The sequence below is a fragment of the Ricinus communis genome, chromosome 8, assembly GCF_019578655.1.
Source record: "Ricinus communis isolate WT05 ecotype wild-type chromosome 8, ASM1957865v1, whole genome shotgun sequence".
Lineage (NCBI taxonomy): Eukaryota > Viridiplantae > Streptophyta > Magnoliopsida > Malpighiales > Euphorbiaceae > Ricinus > Ricinus communis.
In genome coordinates, this window is record NC_063263.1 from 9,134,769 (window position 1) to 9,155,146 (window position 20,378).

The 20,378-nt window shown below is 29.2% G+C and overlaps 2 protein-coding genes across 3 annotated transcripts; both read right to left on the reverse strand.

Moving 5' to 3' along the window:
- Positions 1 to 678: 678 nt before the first annotated feature.
- LOC8274487 (sulfite exporter TauE/SafE family protein 3) lies at positions 679 to 4,735 on the reverse strand. The gene is made up of 12 exons (XM_002515989.4): positions 3,940 to 4,735; positions 3,463 to 3,622; positions 2,873 to 3,073; positions 2,729 to 2,793; positions 2,603 to 2,630; positions 2,413 to 2,504; positions 2,249 to 2,335; positions 2,100 to 2,150; positions 1,708 to 1,929; positions 1,345 to 1,438; positions 1,095 to 1,235; positions 679 to 973 (listed from the first exon to the last, which is right to left on the reverse strand). Exons 1-12 carry the CDS (start codon positions 4,162 to 4,164, stop codon positions 888 to 890), a joined length of 1,452 nt encoding a protein of 483 aa, XP_002516035.1. The 5' UTR covers positions 4,165 to 4,735; the 3' UTR covers positions 679 to 887.
- Positions 4,736 to 13,541: 8,806 nt separating this feature from the next.
- On the reverse strand, positions 13,542 to 17,747 carry LOC8274488 (sulfite exporter TauE/SafE family protein 3). Of its 2 annotated transcripts, XM_048378211.1 has the most exons (13): positions 17,472 to 17,747; positions 16,340 to 16,449; positions 16,040 to 16,199; positions 15,743 to 15,943; positions 15,584 to 15,648; positions 15,442 to 15,469; positions 15,260 to 15,351; positions 15,077 to 15,163; positions 14,942 to 14,992; positions 14,593 to 14,814; positions 14,421 to 14,514; positions 14,184 to 14,324; positions 13,543 to 14,087 (listed from the first exon to the last, which is right to left on the reverse strand). In XM_048378211.1, exons 2-13 carry the CDS (start codon positions 16,442 to 16,444, stop codon positions 14,005 to 14,007), a joined length of 1,329 nt encoding a protein of 442 aa, XP_048234168.1. In that variant the 5' UTR covers positions 16,445 to 16,449; positions 17,472 to 17,747; the 3' UTR covers positions 13,543 to 14,004. The 2 variants fall into 2 exon arrangements, with proteins under 2 accessions (XP_015572821.2, XP_048234168.1); XM_015717335.3 differs by lacking the exon at positions 17,472 to 17,747 and having other exon boundaries at positions 13,542 to 14,087; positions 16,340 to 16,628.
- Between the last annotated feature and the right edge of the window lie 2,631 nt (positions 17,748 to 20,378).

Below are 20,378 nucleotides of genomic sequence, written 5' to 3' on the forward strand. Positions count from 1 at the left end.
ATTTACTTCAAGTTTCAGTTGAGGAGAGGAAATCAGAGCTTCGAAATCTAATTTTCTCACGATTTACTGTTTCTCTATCATGGCCTGAAAATTTATGTGCTTTTAAATTTGTACATCATGTTTTATGTTCTTTACATATCATTAATGTTAATCATACTGTCTTAAACTGCATGTTAAACTGTTAAGTTGAGGCTTTAGAGGAACCGTTTTATACTGATATCTGCTTGTCTTGTACTCTCGGTTTTCAGTTTTTCAAGATCCGATAGTAACAGGCAACAGCCAGTTTGCTTTGAGATGGCAATGGCTCTATGGATAGATAGTAAATACATGGTTCAGATAAGAACTCCATATTAACCTCTTCTCAAGAAATAGAAATGCTAGAGGGTCCCTTTTTAAAAAAAATAAAAACAAAAAAAGAAGATTTTTTTAAAGGGACAAACTTTCCTTGTCACTTGGGGCCAGATTTTCAAAATAAGCGATTAATTTATTATTTTCTTTTGATTTTCTTTTAAATCTTTTTTTCAGAATATACCTTTTTAAATCAGTGTTCTAAAATCACTAGAAAATTCAATTTCTTTCAATAGTTCTCGTCAAGATTTTTGAAAGAAAATATGCAAAAATCATGATTCCTGCCTTGAAAAGCTGCTTCAAACGGAGCTATAAATGGCAGTATAACAATTTCCCGACGGAATTTGCTGTTCTTTCATTGAGCTTAGAATTGCATAATTAAAGCACAAGAGAATGTTCGCTGATCCTAGGTGTCTTTTCTTTTGTCTGGTCAAAATCCTAGGATTCAGAAATCAATACATGAGATACTCGAAACTAAAGAAGATTAAACAGCGACACATCTGCTGGCACAAACAACTGAGCAGAAAAGATTTTTAAGCCTATGCTTCGTAAGAACAAATATTGTCAAATCCCATGTACTCGTGGTTTTCAATCTTCTCTATCATGTTTGCTATGCCAACCCCACCTGTTTGGAAAGCAAGAAAATATTAGCCAACAAAAAGAACTCTCTGCTTACGAAAGTACAGTTTTCTGAAAACGAGTGCAATTTTATTTATTTATTTATTCTTCTTTTTTATGGTACGTACCTAGTGATATTGCACTCACAAATATTGTGAATGACAGGATGAAGATGATTAGAGATGCTCTCCCTAGTATACTGATAAGCCTTCTGACCACGTGCTGCCCTACGAAGGCAGCAATTGTCGACACAGCAACGAAGTACAAAGCTGTTTATACAGTTAAGAAAATAATAAATATAGATATAAATGAATTCTAAAAGCACTGTGATGTTATAAGCTCTTGAATAGAGCATTGTTGATCGATTGAATAACTCACCGTAAGGAACTGGAAAACGTTTCAAGAGATAATACTCTATCACAGACATGGATGCAGAAAACGTCATGGCAAAAGTAGCTGTAGCACTTGACACCTGCATGAAAGCTTCCAAGAAGTCAGATCCGCCATGAACTTGAGGATGTGCAGTAGTAATCAGTTAACTGATAAAATATGTCAATATTCTGAATCTTAACATTATAAATCCCAGTTATCACATGAATTGTCCTTTACTTAAGGGTAAACGTATCAATTTTTGCTAGAGATCCATCTTTCAACTTTCAATGGTCTCCAGCTCCTCCACAATCAAACACCCAACTAATAACCATAAACACATTAAAATCTTCAGGAGAAGTAGGAATGCACCTGAGGAGGGACTCCCAACTCCAGAAAAAGTGGTCCCAAGATGAATCCACCCCCAAGACCAAGCAACCCTCCAACCATACCAGCCAGTACACCACAGGCGCAATAAAGAACCAGCTGGTGTACTCGCCAATTTGTGCCCGCCTCTCCCTTGGATGCAATCCTCCTCTTCCCTTTATATAAGCTAACTGCCTGGTATGAAGAAACTCCAAGGGCAACTGGAATCTGAAAAGCAAGAATAAAAAAGGAATCAGTTTGAAATTTCAAGTCATAACTTGTCCTGACAGCACTTTGTTGCACCTCTCAATTATTTTCCAGCCATTTATATTTAAATTTCCACCAAGACAGGAGAACAATAGGACTTCTTTATTCTCTAAGTATTCTAGTTAAGGTACCTGCAACAGATTGCAAACCCAATATACCACTGAACAAGTAGTTGTGTAATTCTGCAACCAAGAAGAAAACGTTTTTCATTAGTCTTGCTCAGGAGTTAAGGCTCAGGAACACGATATTTTGACAAAATAACCAGTGCATAGACTAAGACCTTCGTAATCTCCAAAGCCAGGATAATCAACCAGACAGCAAAGAGAATTCCAAGTTCTTTCCAGCGAACATTTTCAATAATAGAAACCTGATATGGTTACAGAAGTCAGTTCTGAAAACTGTAACATTAAAACGCAGGCTGGGAGGTCATATCTGCTTGCTTACCTCTTCTCTTTTAGGCTCATTGGATTCAGGTCCTGTACCATTGGTTGGTCCTCCAGGAAGAGGTTTGTATTCCACTTCTTCACTAGCACCGCCTGATGAAAGAGAAAATTAGTCTGGAAGAAAGATGTTTAATGTATTCAAGTCCCCAAATGCACAAAATACAAAAGAAATGTATCGTTTACCAACTCACCATTTGATGCCAAACGTCTAGCAGCCTCCTGAAAAATCAGAAAGAAGTTACGTTAAGGTTTCAGAGAAATTCACTTGAGCTTATATTTACTTATTTCATCTAGAAGAAAGAGAAACATTTTACCACCTTTTTAATTATTGTTTCCTTTTTCCATGTTTCAACACCTTTGAGGAAAGCCTTAGTTGATGTGCCTACAGAGAACCAAATCACATCAAAAAGGTCATCCCAGAAGCTACATTGTGAAAATTTTCCAATCGAAAGAATTGTTACCTATGAAGAGAATAATTAGCAGAACTGTGATCATCCAGTCTGCAAAAATCACATTGAAAGCAACGCCAATGCTTATTCCCAGCACCAATACTGGTTGAAACAAGAGTGCCAAATCATAGTCGATGATTGGCATATCAAGTGTAGGATGCCTAAGCTTTAAATTATAGTAAACTGTCGAAGCTGCTGCACCTGTTATCATACCTGACCAAAAAAATAACAGAATCTCAAATAGTTGTCTTAGAATGTTTTGCGATTCAAAAGCAAAGAATTTTATTTAACATAGGCCACCAAGCTCCCAAGAGTAAATTTCAAATGCAAAGCCAATCCCAGCACTAACACAAAGAAAACAGAAAAGAAACAGATACACCATATCATGATGTTTACTAACTTCACAATTTTAGATAAACAAATGGTTGTCATAATTTGAAACATTTGAACAAGTAGCAATTCCAAACTCTTATATCACAATTTTAGATCAAGTTAAAGACTTCTGACATATTGAGTTTTAATTTGAAGTCCTAACTTATTTTGTAACAAGAAGAGAAAAGATGCAAATTGAAGTTCATGACAGAAAGGTAGGATCCTCTGACATTTTGATATGGCAGTGGATGATTTTGCATCAAACCCAATGATCAAGGTAAGCATGGGGACAAAAATACCACCCCCACCGACACCACCCACACTTCCAAATGCTGCTCCAAAGAATCCAATTATGCTACCTACTACAATTTGCCACCCAAATTTCATATCCTGCACATCCAGGGTCACAAATCAAATTTTCACCATAAGAAAAAAAAACCAAGACAAAGTGTAACATAGCGAAACTACTACACATTGTTTACATCATTTTCACAGCACAAAAATTTTAAAACCAATAGCTCCGCCTAGTTCACTAAAGATTTAATCTTTCTCATTTTCCAACTGATGCAAATGCAAGAAGTCTCGAGACTCTATTTTCCTTCTTCTCCTATAAATTTTCTAGACAGCTAAACATCGACAATATACAAGCAAGCAAATAAAGAAGCAGAAACCAGACATGTATTAAGATAATAAAGCACTGAACTTACCGGCCAAACATGTGTATAACCCAATTGACCTTTTTGCCATAAGAAATTCACGACTCTCATCAAGAAAGCAGATTCAACATCTTCGCTGTTACGATCACTTGAACCTTCTTGTTGCTGTCTTGCCTCTGATACAATAGTCATTGATACTACACCAATGAAGCAAATCAAACTTGCTTTTACATACCTCAAACTCAAACTCTTCCATTCTGACCCAATCATAGCCATCAGAACACAACTCTTCTCTCTGTCTCTTCAGTAATAAAGAATGAATCTTGAAACTTTGAGGTCAAACCAAAAGTGAAAAAGACACAAAACTTTTAAAAAATACCCAGTGGCTACCTAGTGTAGTCTTCCATTTTAAGTAGCATAATTTAGTGCAAACAAGAGTGATTGACCTCGTTTGAGTTGAAACACAGCTGCTACCAATTAATATATATAATGACTTAAAACTTATCAACCATCCCAAGGCCAAACTCTCTCTTTCTTCCTCTCTGCTGTGGATCACTTATTCACATTTCCGTTGCTTAATGCTGCTGTTTATTTTAATGGATTAAATTTGTTTTCGTGTTCTTGTAGTATATATATATATCTCTTTTTTTCGGGTCTGGGATTTGTTCCACCTTCTTTACCTGTTACTATGACTTGCCTTGGATTTGAATTGAATGTCCGTCAGTTGTCCTTCTTTGCCTGTCAGCGTCACATTCTTTGCGTTTTGTTAAGACTTTCATATTAATCCTCCTTTTTATGCTATTGCCACTCTTCTTTTTTTTTCTTTTTTTCTTTTTCCTTTTAATCTTTTTGCAATCAGATTTAATTATTTATGAAGCCATTTCAAAAAGAAAATAAATAAATTTATCACAGACCCTCCATCACTAATTTTCTTTCCTTTAAGTCACGTTTAAATATTAACTAATTAATATGCATCTCAATTATTAGAAATTAATTAATACCAATAATATAAATATTATTTATACATAATTTATTGTGTAGATGAGAATATGATCTAAAATTAGGTGAATAAAAGTATTCTACAATAAAAAAGCATATCAATAAATATTCAAATATAAAAATAAAAAATATTATATAAATTAATGGATCCTCTATAAATTTAAAAAAAAAATTAAAAAATTTCGATTAATAAAATACAGAAAACTTATGGCATATAGCTAGAATCAAAATGAAAAAAATAATAATTTGACTCTCTAAAAGTAGAAAATAAAAAAAAAACTCTTCATTTTATATTTATATATTTAAACTCTTAATTTATTAAATAACTCTTTATATAAAGAATTTGATATAAATAAAAGAATTTGATATAAATAAAAAAAAGTGATTAGGATGCTCTAAATGTCCAATTGGACTAAAACACAATGAATAGTTAAATATTAAAAATAAATAAATTTTCAAATCTTCTAGAATATTTCAAAAGAGAGATCCGTTTCAGAATTATAATAGATTCTTTTCTAATATAAAGATTATATAAATTGAATACAAGTGATGATATGGAAAGGAAATGTTAATCCTTGTAGTGTATCTAATTATGAAATTACTTAAACTAGGGGAAAAAACTACTCATTCATTATAAAAATATTATATATCATATATTAAATTTATAAATATAGAAAAACAAAGGCTTAAAATTGAGTTTCCTTGTTCAAAGCAATAGCCAATCCTTGGGAAATGCACGTGAGTAATGAGCAATATTAGTGTATTTTGGACAAGAAAGTGAAATTTCCATTATTAATTTGTCATATATATGATATTAATTTGTCCTTTTGACCAAATAAGTTGTTAGTCTTTCTTGGTAAACAACTGGGATGTATTTCTACCTAACCAAAATACAAGTTAATTGCTACAATTAACCCTCCTAATCAAGATTCTAAGTAGATGGCTTTACATTTTCTTGTTAGATCATCTCTTGATCTTTGATGAATTTAAAATAATTAAACATTTCAAGAGGACTAATATTTGTTTTAAGAAGGCTAAGAGCTCACCTTATGACATAGTAATGCACGAAGAAAACAATATCTTGCTTTTAAATCAAGAAACTGCAATTGGTTATTTCGTGTGATATATAATCTTAAGAAGAAAGTTGATAAATGTTGAATCTTATGGTAATGAATAAAGAAAGACTAAACTTTTCTTGTTCATTCATACACTCCAACTATGATGAAATATTAGTGGTATTGGATTCTTACCTTTTGGACCTAACAAAAAGACATTGTCCTCTCCTCTGCCAATTGAATCAAAACAAGGAATGTTTTGGTAAATTTCATTTTTAATTTATTTTTATTTTTCTTATTGGTGTTGTATCTCAAACTAGGCCTATTTATTCATCTTCAGATGTCTTAAGATAGCCTTAAGGATTCAAAGAGTCGACGGCGAGAGTATCGGCTTCTGATGGGTCTTGAATGTAAAATTTTAAATCTTAAGGTCAACTATTTTAAGGAATTAAGCACTTGTGCTATATCTCATTGGCAACTAATTTCATTTTTTATATGTAAATTTGGTTGTGTTTTTCTTTTTATTAATATCCTTAAATTTTAATTTGTAAATTTCGAAATTTTTAAATGTCTTTTTTTATAAAATCCCATCAAAAGTTCAAAGAGATGTAGCATTATAATTGACTACCCTTGCTCTAATTTCGCACCAAAGCTCACTATTTGTACTTATGGTGAATTTCCAATAATTTTTCTTTTGAAAAGAATTAGACTAAAAAGGACTTATAGGGTACAAATTTAAAATTCAAAGATTTGTAAAGGACATTGAAACCTAAGGACATAAGAAAATAGATTTGAGGGAGTGTGGGTGAAAATTGCCCAAAAGAATGTTAGTTGTTCAGTTATTTCACTTCCACAACAAAAGTTGCTTTCTTTCGGACCGAGCAAGAACTGTTCAAATTTCTGCTATCTATTTTATATCTTTTTTCTTTAGTTATTAATAATAAAGTTATCTCAGTTGATCCAAAATCAAAGATATTTTGTTGAGAGTAAATTCAATGTGGGTTTTTACAATCATCAGTATATATTTATTATTATGGGAATATTTGGTTAAAAGAAGAAATTAAGAAGACTTGCATATAGAAAGAATTGGTGTGGACCAATTGAGAATTTAGTTCAGATAGACAATGTGTTACAAAATTATTGGTAGTTCTTACTGTTAGGTGGGATATAAAGGCAAGCATCTTCTTTAGAAAAATAATAATTTAGTTGAATTTTATCACATGCTTTGAGAATTGTATTTATAGCTTCCTTCTCAATTTGTATCTTATATTTATAAATATCGTTTGCATGTGATCATTTATGAACTTTGTTGGATTGGATGGGAGAGTATTATTTTGGTTTTCTTTTTTGTACTTTTGGAATTTCTAAATAAATGTGATTGATAAAGCTTAAGTATTTATGAGACACTCTATCAATTCAACTAATTAAGCTCAAGGAAATGTAAAAATGAGGACAAAAAGTATATATTTTTTGGTATAAAATTCTTAATTTATTATTTATTTTTAGAAAGAGATTCCAAAGTTTAAATCCTATTGAGTGGCGTAATATTTTTTTTTTTAAAATAACAGATATTCCATATAATTTACCTTAATTGTTTTTTTAATTGTCAGAAGAAGCAAAGATAAGAAAATTAAAAATAAAGGAGAATAATTTATTTTTTTTTCTGAACTTGGTGAGTTTTGAAATTATTAGAAAAAAGTTTAAAATTGTATGTATTTTAATGTATTCTTTTAAAGATAAATTTAAAAAAATTATTATATGGTTTCACTCATCGTAATAATGGGTTTGTGGTTTATTTTGTAATAAAAACTTATCATATGATTTATTTCATTAACAAATTAGTACCAAACGTTGTTTATTAGCTATGATGTGGTTTCACATTTTTGCAATTTCATACCCTGTGATTATTCTTTATAATATTTTTATTTATTTCATTTGTCTCTTATATATCTCAATCAATTTATTATATTAATATTTATGATTTGATATTAATATAACATAAATCATTAATAATAAATATTTTCAGAATAATTTTACATAGCTTTATGCTTAAAAAATTTGTAGATATATTTAAAAAAATATTATTTTAGTTTAATTATTAATTATAAAAATATATTGTTATCATTTATTTCAAGCGTAAGACAATTAATTAGCTGTCAAATTACTTAAAAATAGTTATTGTATTACAATTAAAATTAATTTGAGAGATACCTTGTAAAAAATTTATTATATTAATTTAATTTAGTAATAAAGTATTAAAAAGTAACACAGAAGATGTAAATATATAATAAAGAAAAACCACATAGTATGAAATTGTAATAATGTAAAGCTATATTAAAGTGCATTAACATGTTTAGTAGTAATTTATTAATAGAGTAAACCATAAAGTAGTTTTTTATCACCAAGTCCGTTATTACAAATGAGTAAAACCAGAAAGTAGTATTTTTATACTAATCTCTTTTTATTAAAAAAATTTGCATATAATATCATTATTTGACTAATAGTTCAATTAATTAGTAAACATTAAATAAATCAGATTAAAAAAAAGAATGAATTTGGTTAAAATAAAAGATGAACATAATTAGAATAAATAATAAAAATCAATAGGAATTTTGGAGACAATTGGCTGATTCTGAATTAACAGTTAAAACAAAGGTTAATATAAATTAAGAACTATTCTAAAAAAGGTAACCTAAAAAGGCTTTCGAGTGAGAGAGACGTTTTTTTCTTTTTTTTTTCTTCTTTTAGAAGAAAGAAAGAGAATTTAAGGGAAATTGAGAATAAATTATGTAGAAATTTGAGTTATTATTAGGAAAAAAAATGTATATTTTAGATTATATTCCTACGTGTAAGGCTCAAATAAAAATAAAAAATAAATTATTTTTTCTTCTTCATTTTTTTCTTTTTAATTCTTTATTAGTCTTAAAAATTTAGTGTTTGTTTTTTTGTTTATTGAATTTAGCTGCCACCAGTATTAGTGATTATGGTGGCAGCCACTTCATGTTTTCTCTTTTTATATATTTTTTACTTATTCTTTTCTATTTAATAATCTAATTTATTTATTGTTTGTGATGTTTATTTTGTTATATCATTTTGAGTGAATATTTATGAGTCATCCCATATATTATTATGTCTATATTTTTATTGTGGTGCACAAATTTTAGTAAAAAAAAAGAAATATTAAAAAATTGAAAAAAGAATATAAAATAAATAATGAAATCTGTAAAAATAAAAGAAAGTAAACAATCTAATTATTAAAATCTAAAAAAAAAAAACAAAATAATCATAAGAAATTATAAAAATTAAATTAGAAAACTATGTTAAAATCAAACCTCCTACTTCCATCAAATTTAAATTAGTGTTTGTTTCAGATGTCGTCCTCCTGTCAGTCTTTTGATAAAAAACTGTTAGGTAAGATAATTGGTTTCATTTAATACTTTCAGATCTGTTAGCAAAATAAAGCTGCACAACGTTTTGCACATATCAGTTTGGATTCATTTGATCAGACGTATCACAAAAAAAGAATTTTCCACCAAAATTAATCAGATCTTTCTTATAATCTAAGGATTATTTTCCACCAAACATGTTATCGTTCGAGACCTGCCCTTTTGTCGCATTAACCATCAATGTAATCAAATATTCAACTTACTTTCCTTTTTTTTTGTTCTTCACTTGCATACTCTAAAATCTTTTTTAATCGGTCATTCATAGAGTAAATATACGTTTCAATTTGAGTAAAGTTTTAAGTTCGAAGTCTTTACTCCTCGTTTGTCATTTCGGAAAAAAAAAAAACATAATGATGGTGATCATAATTATGTCTTTAATATATAATTAGAAGATTAGTATTACGAAAAAAGACCTACGATCAAAAATATTTAATTTTATGATTTTGGCGGGTGAATTGCTGTTATTACTTTTACTTTACATATTTGACATAATTATTAATTAAATATTAAATTTTTAATAATTTTATCTAGTTGTTTTATAATTTTAAAATAAATATAAATATTTTTAATTTATTTTTAGAAACATTTTTTGTAACAATTTTTTAAAATTTTATAATAAAAAATAAAATAAAAAATCAATTCTACTCACTAACATAAAAGTCAGTGAATTAATAAAGAAATTATTACATTTAAATATAAAATATATAAAAAAAATGCATATATATGAGATATTTAATGGTCATATTATCATGTTTAGGATAATCTATTTTTGCTAATTCATAATTATATTTAATGGATATTATGTCCATATTATAATGTCCATTTGAATGAATTAATGAATATGGTTTTCACTAATGATAAATATCTATTAACAAACTAACAAAAATTGTGTCCATGAATGATGATTGCTTATGTCAATCATAAAAATATTTCAATATGCATCACAAATATTGAAGAACATTATATATATAGACAATGACATTGCAGTAAACAAAATAAACATGAACATTAACCATATTGAATATTAAATTTACAGATAATGGATATTTAAATACAAGAAAATTAATTATTATAGGATATTACATCTAATAAACATTATACTTATAGAAATTGAACATTTTAGTACATGTTAAATGAACAAAAAAATCAATATGTATCTGGTCCAATAATTTTTTTTTATATATGTTACTATATTTTAACATATAAATTTTTTGTTTTGACACGTGTACTTATTATTGATACATAGAATTCAAGTTTATGTGCAATTTTGCAGTTTATTCTATTAATTTATCAAAAATTTTCATATTATTATACTAATAAAATTTTATAATAAAAAATAAGAAAAATATTAAAAATATTTAATTTGTTATTATTTTTAAAAATATTATAAATAATTATAAAACATTATAAATTCTATTTAATTTTATATATAAATTATTTATAATCAAAATAATTACGAAAATCATATAACAGGTGGGTAGAAAATTTGTTCTCGTAAATATATAAAATATTTATTCAATATATAATTCTTTAATATAATTTTTAATTTTTATAAATTCATTTATCATAATTAAGAATTAAGAAAAAGAGAACAAATAAAATTTCATTTGTAAAAAATAAGTACACACATCAAAACAAAAATCTTCAAAATAATGACACATATTAAAAAATTTACCCCTTTAATATATATAATCGAAAAATAATTATAAAATTAGAATGACTAAAATTGGATCAAATTAGAATAAAAAATGATAATGAAAAAATAATTATTTTGATTATTATTTATAATTAAAATAATTACGATAATCCTACAACATGTGAGTAAATAACTAGTACTTTTTTATAAATATATAAAAAAAATATTTTTATAATATTAATTTTATAAATTTATTTTATCATAATTAAAAAAAATTAAAAGAGGAGGGATAAAATTATAATTCAACACAATTCAAATTAACGTCTTTGGACCCTTGGAACCATATACTTACATGGTATGGAATCCATGTTATAATTTGCATTAGATTAATACCTCGCATTGATTCATGACCTATCCCGCAAAAATATTATATAACACACTATTTTTTGTACCGACTCTTAGTCCAATTCGTGTCACGTATAATGTATTTATAAAATTACATTGTTAATAAAATGAGTAACCTCAAAGTATGAGAAACAGATTTGTAAGAACATTATATGTCTGGTCAAGATTGATACCTGTGGCTTGATGGAGTTTCAGATAAAGGACTGTGGTTCTTTTGCGACAAAATGATATCATATAGTTTGTTTCATTAGCAGGCAACTGAGCATCTCAGGGGTGGGACTCTGAGCTGATATCGGGGGCAATGAAAGCTGACGTGTGTAAGGGTAAAAATAGCATGCGACAATAAAGGGTGAATTGCCAACCAGTTTTCTTTAACATTATTGTCTGTTTAATTTAATGGAATAAGCTACATGGTATGGTATCTACTTGTGTTGAAAAAACCACTTATAATTTCAGGAATTCTCTGATCGAGCATCATTTTATATTGGCATATTCCTCAAGTGTCATTGGAGATATACCTGAGCAAAGTCTAACAACCAATATGGTGCTGAACAAGTTCTTGTATGAGGCTGCAAGAATATATTTACAAGATTTTCAATTACTCTTGGTGTCTCAAACATCAACTAAAAGCAAGGGATCCTGTAAAATAGGAACTTCAGAAAAGAAAAGAAAAGAAAAGAAAACCTTGGCAATCTGCAAAGCAAGGATGATCAGCCAGATAGCAAAGAGAAGTGTAAGTGCCTTCCACTCAACATTCTCAAGAACAAGTGAGAAATTAAATGTTACTAATTAGGTAATAATAAGTAGAATCAAAACATAGACAAATAAAGACCATAAACTTTTTTTTTGCAAATTTTAGTATATAAGTGAGCCAATAGAAGACAGTTCATACAAAAGAAATGAAGATAATTACTAGAAGAACTGTAATCATCCAATCGGCAAAAATCACATCGAGAGCAACTCCAATGCTAACTCCTAAAACCAACATTGGTTGTCTCTTGTTCAGATTATAGTATGATGTTGCAAATGATGTGTCCGTGATCATACCTGATAAACAAATCAAAACTGCTAAATCATTAAAAAATTAACCTTAGTAAGATTATATAAAATCATTCTTTGCCATTACGTTTGGATCAATTAAGAGTAGCTCTTACATCTTGTTATGGCTATTGATGAATTTGCATCGAACCCAATAATCATGCTAAGCATTTTAAACAAAATGCCGCCACCACAAACACCTCCTGCACTCCCAAATGCTGCTCCAAGGAATCCAATTACTGCTCCCACCACAATTTCCCAGATAAATTTCAATCTATCTAGACCAACAAAACATAGACTTAAAGCTAAAAAAGATACACAGGATGACAATATCCTTTTTTTTTTTTTGTTCCTGGGTTCTCCTACATTCTCTAAGTAATGCAGAACATGTGATCGAGAAATAAATAGAGAATCAGACATCTAAGTGAAATTGAGCTTACTAGCCAGCTACGAGAAACCCTTTGAGTCGGACTGTAAGTTGAAGATGCTTGTTTCACACTTAACTCTGTTGAAATCACCAGTGAAGCCACAAGAACTATACCAACAAAAAATTTCCTGAGAAGAGCTTTTCGAATTTCTTTGCACACTCTTCACTATGTTGCTTGATCTGAGCCACGGTGGCATTAGCTCTTATACCTGTTTTTACTATTTCCTGGCCAAAGGGATATTTATCACCATTGAATATGGGAGGTGTGACTGCTGTGAAGTTGCTTGCAGCCACTTTCAAGTTCAGGTTTTCTAGAGGTTTTCACAGTCCCTAAAAGATCAAATATAGCTCTAATACCATGATGATTTAACACTAAAAAGAAAATGTAAACTGAGGGAAACTCAGCGCATTTTCATTAATAAAACCCTCATATATAGGCTGTAGATATAACAGTAGTTAGTAAGAGTCAAAAAGCAAATAACGATTACCAATTACAATTCTGATTTTATGTTCCTTTAATTTGATCTAACTTTAAGCACTATCACATATCTGTATACAGCAGCTATTTTAATTATCTAAAGACAGTACATCAGAAGACATTTATAAAATCTGGTAATAAGCTAAATTTAGAGCATTTGTGTCACAACATTCATCACACGAGATGGAGGATTTGGAACTAAAAACACTACATTTCTGGCGTCTGACATGTCGTGATGATGGTGCAAATTTTTTGAAAAAGGGGTTGGGGATAAGGGTTAAAGCATGTCATAACCAACCAGTGATGAGCCCTGAACATTGCAAACTCCAGGCATCGATCGATCCTATCATTGCAGACTTCATTCATTTTAACAAAATCAGAATCATTAGTTGCTAAAAAGAAAATAAAAAAGAGGACAGGTACTAAAGCAAGCTAAATTTTCAACTGAAGCTAGCTACATGTAGATTCATGAGTAAATCTCAGCATTAATTTCTATGCCCCTGTAGACCTTCAGGCTGCTTTCCACTGAATTCTATGGTGTCTCTAACAAAACGCTTTTACAGTTTTTAGAATTGGGTACATTTAACAACTTGTCAATGATCAGAATCATGAATTTATAAGAAGGAACGACGCTACGAATATAAACAAATGTCTTCAAATCCCATGTACTCTTTCCTTTCAATCTTTTTGATCATGTCTGCTAACCCAACTCCACCTGCTCCAGAAAAAATTCAAAGCCTTGAAATTAGTTACAATTCTAGCTGTATTCTTAGTTTTTAAAGTCTTTGAAGAAGCTATGATCTATACATACCTAATGATATAGCACTGACCAAGATTGTGAAAGACAAAATGAAGATGATTATGGATGCTCTTCCTAACATATCAATGACTTTTTTCACTACATATTGCCCCACGAAGCCAGCAAGGGTGGTCACAGCAAAGGGATAGAGAGCTGTGTATGTTAAAAAATTGATTAGTGCATGTCTAAATCGATTATGAATGATGAATTCCTTGAGTTCATTATCAACATGATTGCTAAACAAGTTACCATAAGGAACTGGGAAACGCTTCAGAAGGTAATATTCCACGACAGACATGGATGCGGAAAATGTCATTGCAAATGTGGCTGTCGCACTTGACACCTACAGGCAATTACGGAACATGTTAAAATAAAGGCATAGAAATGTTACTCTTTCAGAGAAAACGTTAAACTAATGCACCTGTGGAGGGATTCCCATTTCAAGAAAAAGTGGACCTAAAATGAATCCTCCGCCAAGACCGAGCAATCCTCCAATAATGCCAGCCAATAGACCAGAAAAGCAATAAAGAAGCAACTTATGTACCCGCCAATTGCTTCCTGCTTCTCCTCTGGATGCAATTTTTCTCCGTCCTTTGTAAAGTCTAACTGCCTGATATATAGTTAATGACGCAGCTACCGGAATCTGAAAGACCAGAAAAGCAAAAAAATCACAGGGCGATGAAATCGAATTTTAGGATTATCCCTGTCAGGATCCTGAAATTGTATTATTGAACATTGGCCTTTCCTTTAAGAATCATATGAGGAGTTACCTGAGCAAAGTCTAATATCCAATATGGCACAGTACAAGTTTTAGTGTAATTCTGCAGAAAACATAACAAAATTTTCTATTGCTTCAGTGGCTATTAAAATGGCATATAAAATAAAACAATACCAATAAAGGATACCTTAGCAATCTGCAAAGCAAGGATCATGAACCAGATAACTAAAAGAAGTCCAAGTGCTTTCCAGTAAACATTTTCAATGAGAGACACCTGAGAATATTTTTTAAAAATCAGTACAGTTCTTACTAGATTGTGTTGTTTTCCTACCAAAATTGTAAAAGTATATTGGTGCTGTTAGTATTTAACCTTTTCCTTTTTAGGACCTTTGGTTTCAATTTGAGCATTATCGCTTAAGATTTCAGGAGGAGGTGTGGGAATCACCACTTCAGCGTTGTCACCTAATAACAATGGAGCAATCTAGCCCACCTCAGGATTCTTTCAGTGACTGCAGATTTATTTACTCAAATTCGAATAACAAACGAACTCACCATTCAACTCCAGGGGTGTGACAGCCTCCTGAGAACTCAAAATCCAGTGGGGAAATGAATATTAAAGAAATACTCAACGTATAATGAAAACTATAAGTCAGATCAGGCCTAAAAATTTGTGAAAATTATAAATTATATGTACCTTCTTTTTTATGGTTTCCTTCTTCCATGTTTGAATGCCCTTTGAAAAGGCCTTGGTTGACATAACTGCAGGTAGTATATACAATCAATAACTTAGTTGTACACGAAAAGCAGTCACATAATATAAATATGTAACTAAGGAAGGAAAAGATATGATTACATATAAAGATAATAATTAGCAAAACTGTGATCATCCAATCGGCAAAAATAACATTGAAAGTAACTCCAATGCTAACTCCTAGAACCAGCATTGGTTGGATTAGGAGAGCAAGATCATAGTCGATCACTGGCATTTCAAGAGTAGGATGTCTCTGCTTCAAATTGTAGTATACTGTTGAAGCTGCTGCACCAGTTATCATGCCTGATCAAACAAACATAATACAGCTCCATATTAAAACAACTCGACAAAATCACATGAACATTATCCAAGTATTCATTTCAAGGATCAATCACTTACATTTTGATATGGCTATTGATGATTTTGCATCGAACCCAATAATCAAGGTAAGCATCGGAACATAAATGCCACCTCCTCCGACACCTCCTGCACTCCCAAATGCTGCTCCAAAGAATCCAATAATAGCTCCCACCACAATTCTCCACCCAATTCTCATTTCCTGTTCAATCATTATTTCATACAAATAGTTAACAATGAAACAATTCCAGGTTGGTTTCTGCTTTTCCTACACTTTCTAAGTGCACTACTTCTTCAGGAAAACAATAAAGAAACAAATAACTAATGTGGAACTGAGCTTACCGGCCAGACATGTTTATAGTCTGAATGACCTTTATTTCCATGATGCAAATATCCAGCCTGTTGAGTCTGATTGTAAGATGAAGCTGACTCTGCTACAATCACCATTGAAGCTACAACAATTAAACCAACCAAATATTTCTTCCTCAATCTTAAATTCCATTCTTTTAACCCACTGCAGTCCATCATATCTTCTTCAGTCTCAAATTTCAAAGACAATGCCCGAAAACCAAACAAACAATCACTAAGAAAGAAAAGAAGAAAAGTTTTTTTTTTTTTTTAAAAAAATACTCTAAACCAAAATGCAGCTTAATTAGATATGCATGTCCAAAATACACTTTCTAAAGATTCACTTAAATAAAAAAACTAGCGTACATATCTGTCAGAAAATCACTTGAACTTGTCAAATAAGAAATTCTGTGAAATTCTTCCCCTTACCTTTTTCTTTATATTTGATTATAGTTATTTGCTGTTGCTTATTTTATTAAATTAAGATTATTTTGGAAATGTCAAAGAATTAATCTGGTTTAAGGTGCAGCATTTTCCACAACAACATCAAATTTGAGTCCTGCACGTTTTAGATTTAAGCATGCACTTTTGCTTACAAAAAGATTTTCGAAAGGTTTTGACAACTAAGTTTTGTTATTGCACTTTCTGACTTTCTTTGATTATCTTGTCTCATGTATGAGAAATTGTTATTATATAACCAATGCATGACTCGCAGAATCTCTAGTAAAGAAATTTTAATGCTTTTTTTTTATATTATTTTTCAATATCTTTCTGCACACTTCTTCAAATCAGTATCACATTGAAAGTTTGTTTATCATAGTAAAATTTAGTCTAAATAAATCTTCGCTTGAGCTACTAATTATCCATTCTTTATCAATTAATAAAGAAACATGCAATATGTCCTAAATACAATTAATCAGTCAGTGAATGTCTTGAGAAAAATAGACAGGAGTATAATAAGATTTCACTGGGAAGGGGTTTAATTTTCAGTTCGTGTGCAAATTGGTCCAAGAATATCCTTAACCTTTGAGAGAGAGAGAGAGAGAAAGAGAAATAAAATAAAATAGAAAGTAGGGTTACAAAAGTTGACCAATTTCAGATGTGAGCCATGTTGGCCTATCCTCACCTACTATGAAGGCGAGGCTTTGGCCAGTTCGTGTTGCGTAACATGAGGGTGGCCTATTTCTCCAAGTAAAGACATGATATTGTTTATGAAACAAGATCACCAGATATAGATTTCAAGTTGCTTCTTTTCACGTGGACATCGAGAGGGTGACTGATGCAAAGCTTATTTCTTCGAGGGCCAGTTGTATCATTTTTGACTGTTTGCTGTTCTCCATTTCCAAGAAGCAAGAAAACCATGTAATGTAAGAGAGAAAGTACCGCTTCTCAATAGCATCCGAAAGCAATTGGTTTTACACTTTACGTATACGAGTTTCCCATCTCCAATACACTCTTTTATCCTCCTTTTATAGCTCAATTTCACTCGTGTCAAATACAATCTAATTATTTATTACATATACTTTTTTTTAACTATTTCATCTAATGCTTTCCGAATTTAAGAATACTTATTCGTACTTCATTTTATTTTTAAAAATAATTTTTTTAAAATAATTTTTATAATTTTACAACAAAAAAATGACATTGTGAATCGACTAAAAAAATTATAAATAAATAAAAAGCTTAATGCAATTATATGCAAGAAGTATGAAAATAATGTATTATATGTAATACATTTAATGGCTATGTTGTTAAATTTAGGATAAAATCTTTACTGATTTTTAATTTTTTTTTAGTAAGCATATTAGACTTGTCACGTTATTTTTTTATTCATGAAAATGTAAAAATTATCTTTTAAGAGTACTGTTAAAAATAAATTAAAAGTATTTTTAAATTTTTAAATAAAATCATTAAAAAGAGTAAATTTTAAGATTTAATTAATCATTAAGCCTAAATATAGTAACTAATGTTGTCATTTGCAAGTTGAAGGACACTCATGCCTTTCTTATATACTTCCTTAGTTGCCTACTAATTGTCGTTTTTAGTATTTTATTTAAATTAAAAAAATATTTAATAAGTTTAATTATGGAAACAATAACTTAATTAGAATAAATTACACGTCTACGACTATTCTAACACAAACATAAAATTGAAAAGAAAAGAAAAATGTAATATTGCAATGAATATGTAAACAATTCACACTTCTTGCGGCCCAATCATTTTTTTTTAGACGAAGCAAAACAATTTTGACATTAATCTAGAAATTTCAACCACCAACACATCCTTTACTATTGTTACTAACAATGCAAAATAATGAGTAATATACTTCTTGAAATACCAACTAACTCCAAATCATTTAATATTTTTAGTTTAGTTTTATATATTCAAGTTCAAAAAAATTATATTCATAGTGCTTAGATTATGAATTATGAGTTTTTATTTGTTTTTATTTCTTTAGACTTTTATTGACGAATGAAATGATAAACTATAATATAAACTAAATATTATAAATTTTATTGTATTATTATGTACGATGAACTTATAAACAAATCGAGCTATCCAATAATTACTAAAACTATTTGTAATATATTAAGAAAATTTAAACCCATCAAATTAGTATGCATAATCTAATCCTTTTGCATTGATTATGGTAGATCATATGCAATTATAATTGAATTATAATTCTCTTAATTAATTGAACTTTGATTCAATCAAACTGCTTCCAGAAGTGCCTGATCATAGAACTTTGATTCAATTAAACTATTTTCAGAAGTGCTTCATCATATCTTATGATAATGTACTGTTAGGTTTAATTAAGTCAGCATCTTTTATTGAATTGACAAACTTTCACAAGTAGTAGATTCATGTTTTATAAAAATTTACTTTTAGGGTTTTATTAATTTATCATTTTTATTCAATTGACTTATTCTGAAAACTGCTAGATCATGTTCTATGAAAAATTAGTCCTAGAATTTGATCAATTCAACAATTTTGTATTCAATTGACTTACTTTCCTATAATATTTTACTCTTAGGTTTTTTATCAATTCATTAAATTATTTGGAATTGATAAACTACATAAGTGCTAATTCTTGTTATATGATAATTTACTCTTAGATTTGTTCAATTCATCATTTTTTTATTCAAGTGACCTATTTTCGCGGACTTGTTTGTTCATGTTCTATGATAATTTACTCATAGATTTTGATCAATTAAATTTTCTTTTATGAAACTAGTTATTTTTATAAGTGCTAGATCTTGATTTATGTTATTTTGCTCAATTTATGAAGTTTGTTAATTGAAATTATACCAATAGTGTTATGTCATGGAATGTAACAACTAAGAATTTTTTTTGTTTCTTTTTAATTAACTAAAGCTTTGATTAAAATCGCAATTTTTATTCTTTTAATAAAATTAACAATTGAATAATGCTTTAATTCAACTTGGAAATGTAAACCCCTCATACATAGAACGTCTCTATACCAAATCTCAGTAAATTTTAGGCAATAAGTTGTTGGACTTGAACGCAAGATCTTAAAATGTTGTTGATATATTATATGACATGTACTTGAATAATAACTCCATTAATATATTTAACAAATCTTTTATTGTTTGACTGTTGTTAGAACATTTTCAACAATATTTTATATATGTTTCTCTATTAAATTATAAATTATCAACTCTTTATTTTAATTTGTCTTGAAATGTGTGTATATTCCAACGATATTTTTTTATTTTACTCCTTAGTTAACTTTTTATTAATAAAGTAAAAAGAGAAAGAAAAAAAAATAAGGAGATAGAACGTTACTCTTAAAATATATATATATATATATATAAGAAAGCGAAATAATAAAATATACTTAAGAGTCGCTTTTTTATTTTTTAAATTTAAAAAGAGAGAATGCAATTCTTAAGTTATTTTAGAGAAGAATGATAAAATAGAAAGTCTTTTGAAAGCCTAATTTTTATATATATTCTCTATAACGGGGAAAGTTTTATTTAAGAGCTTGTTGAAAATGCTGTTATACTTAGTT

Bases quoted from the DNA above. Each gene is read 5' to 3' on its own strand.
- LOC8274487 (XM_002515989.4), bottom strand. From the start codon at position 4,164: ATGGCTATGATTGGGTCAGAATGGAAGAGTTTGAGTTTGAGGTATGTA. The intron at 3,623-3,939 runs GTAAGTTCAGTG...CTGGATGTGCAG, and splicing joins GTTATACACATGTTTGGCCG to GATATGAAATTTGGGTGGCA. The intron at 2,151-2,248 runs GTCTTAGTCTAT...TCTTGGTTGCAG, and splicing joins TGGCTTTGGAGATTACGAAG to AATTACACAACTACTTGTTC.
- LOC8274488 (XM_015717335.3), bottom strand. From the start codon at position 16,525: ATGATGGACTGCAGTGGGTTAAAAGAATGGAATTTAAGATTGAGGAAG. The intron at 15,649-15,742 runs GTAATCATATCT...TACTACCTGCAG, and splicing joins GCTAATTATTATCTTTATAT to TTATGTCAACCAAGGCCTTT. The intron at 14,088-14,183 runs GTATGTATAGAT...TTTCTGGAGCAG, and splicing joins GGTCAGTGCTATATCATTAG to GTGGAGTTGGGTTAGCAGAC.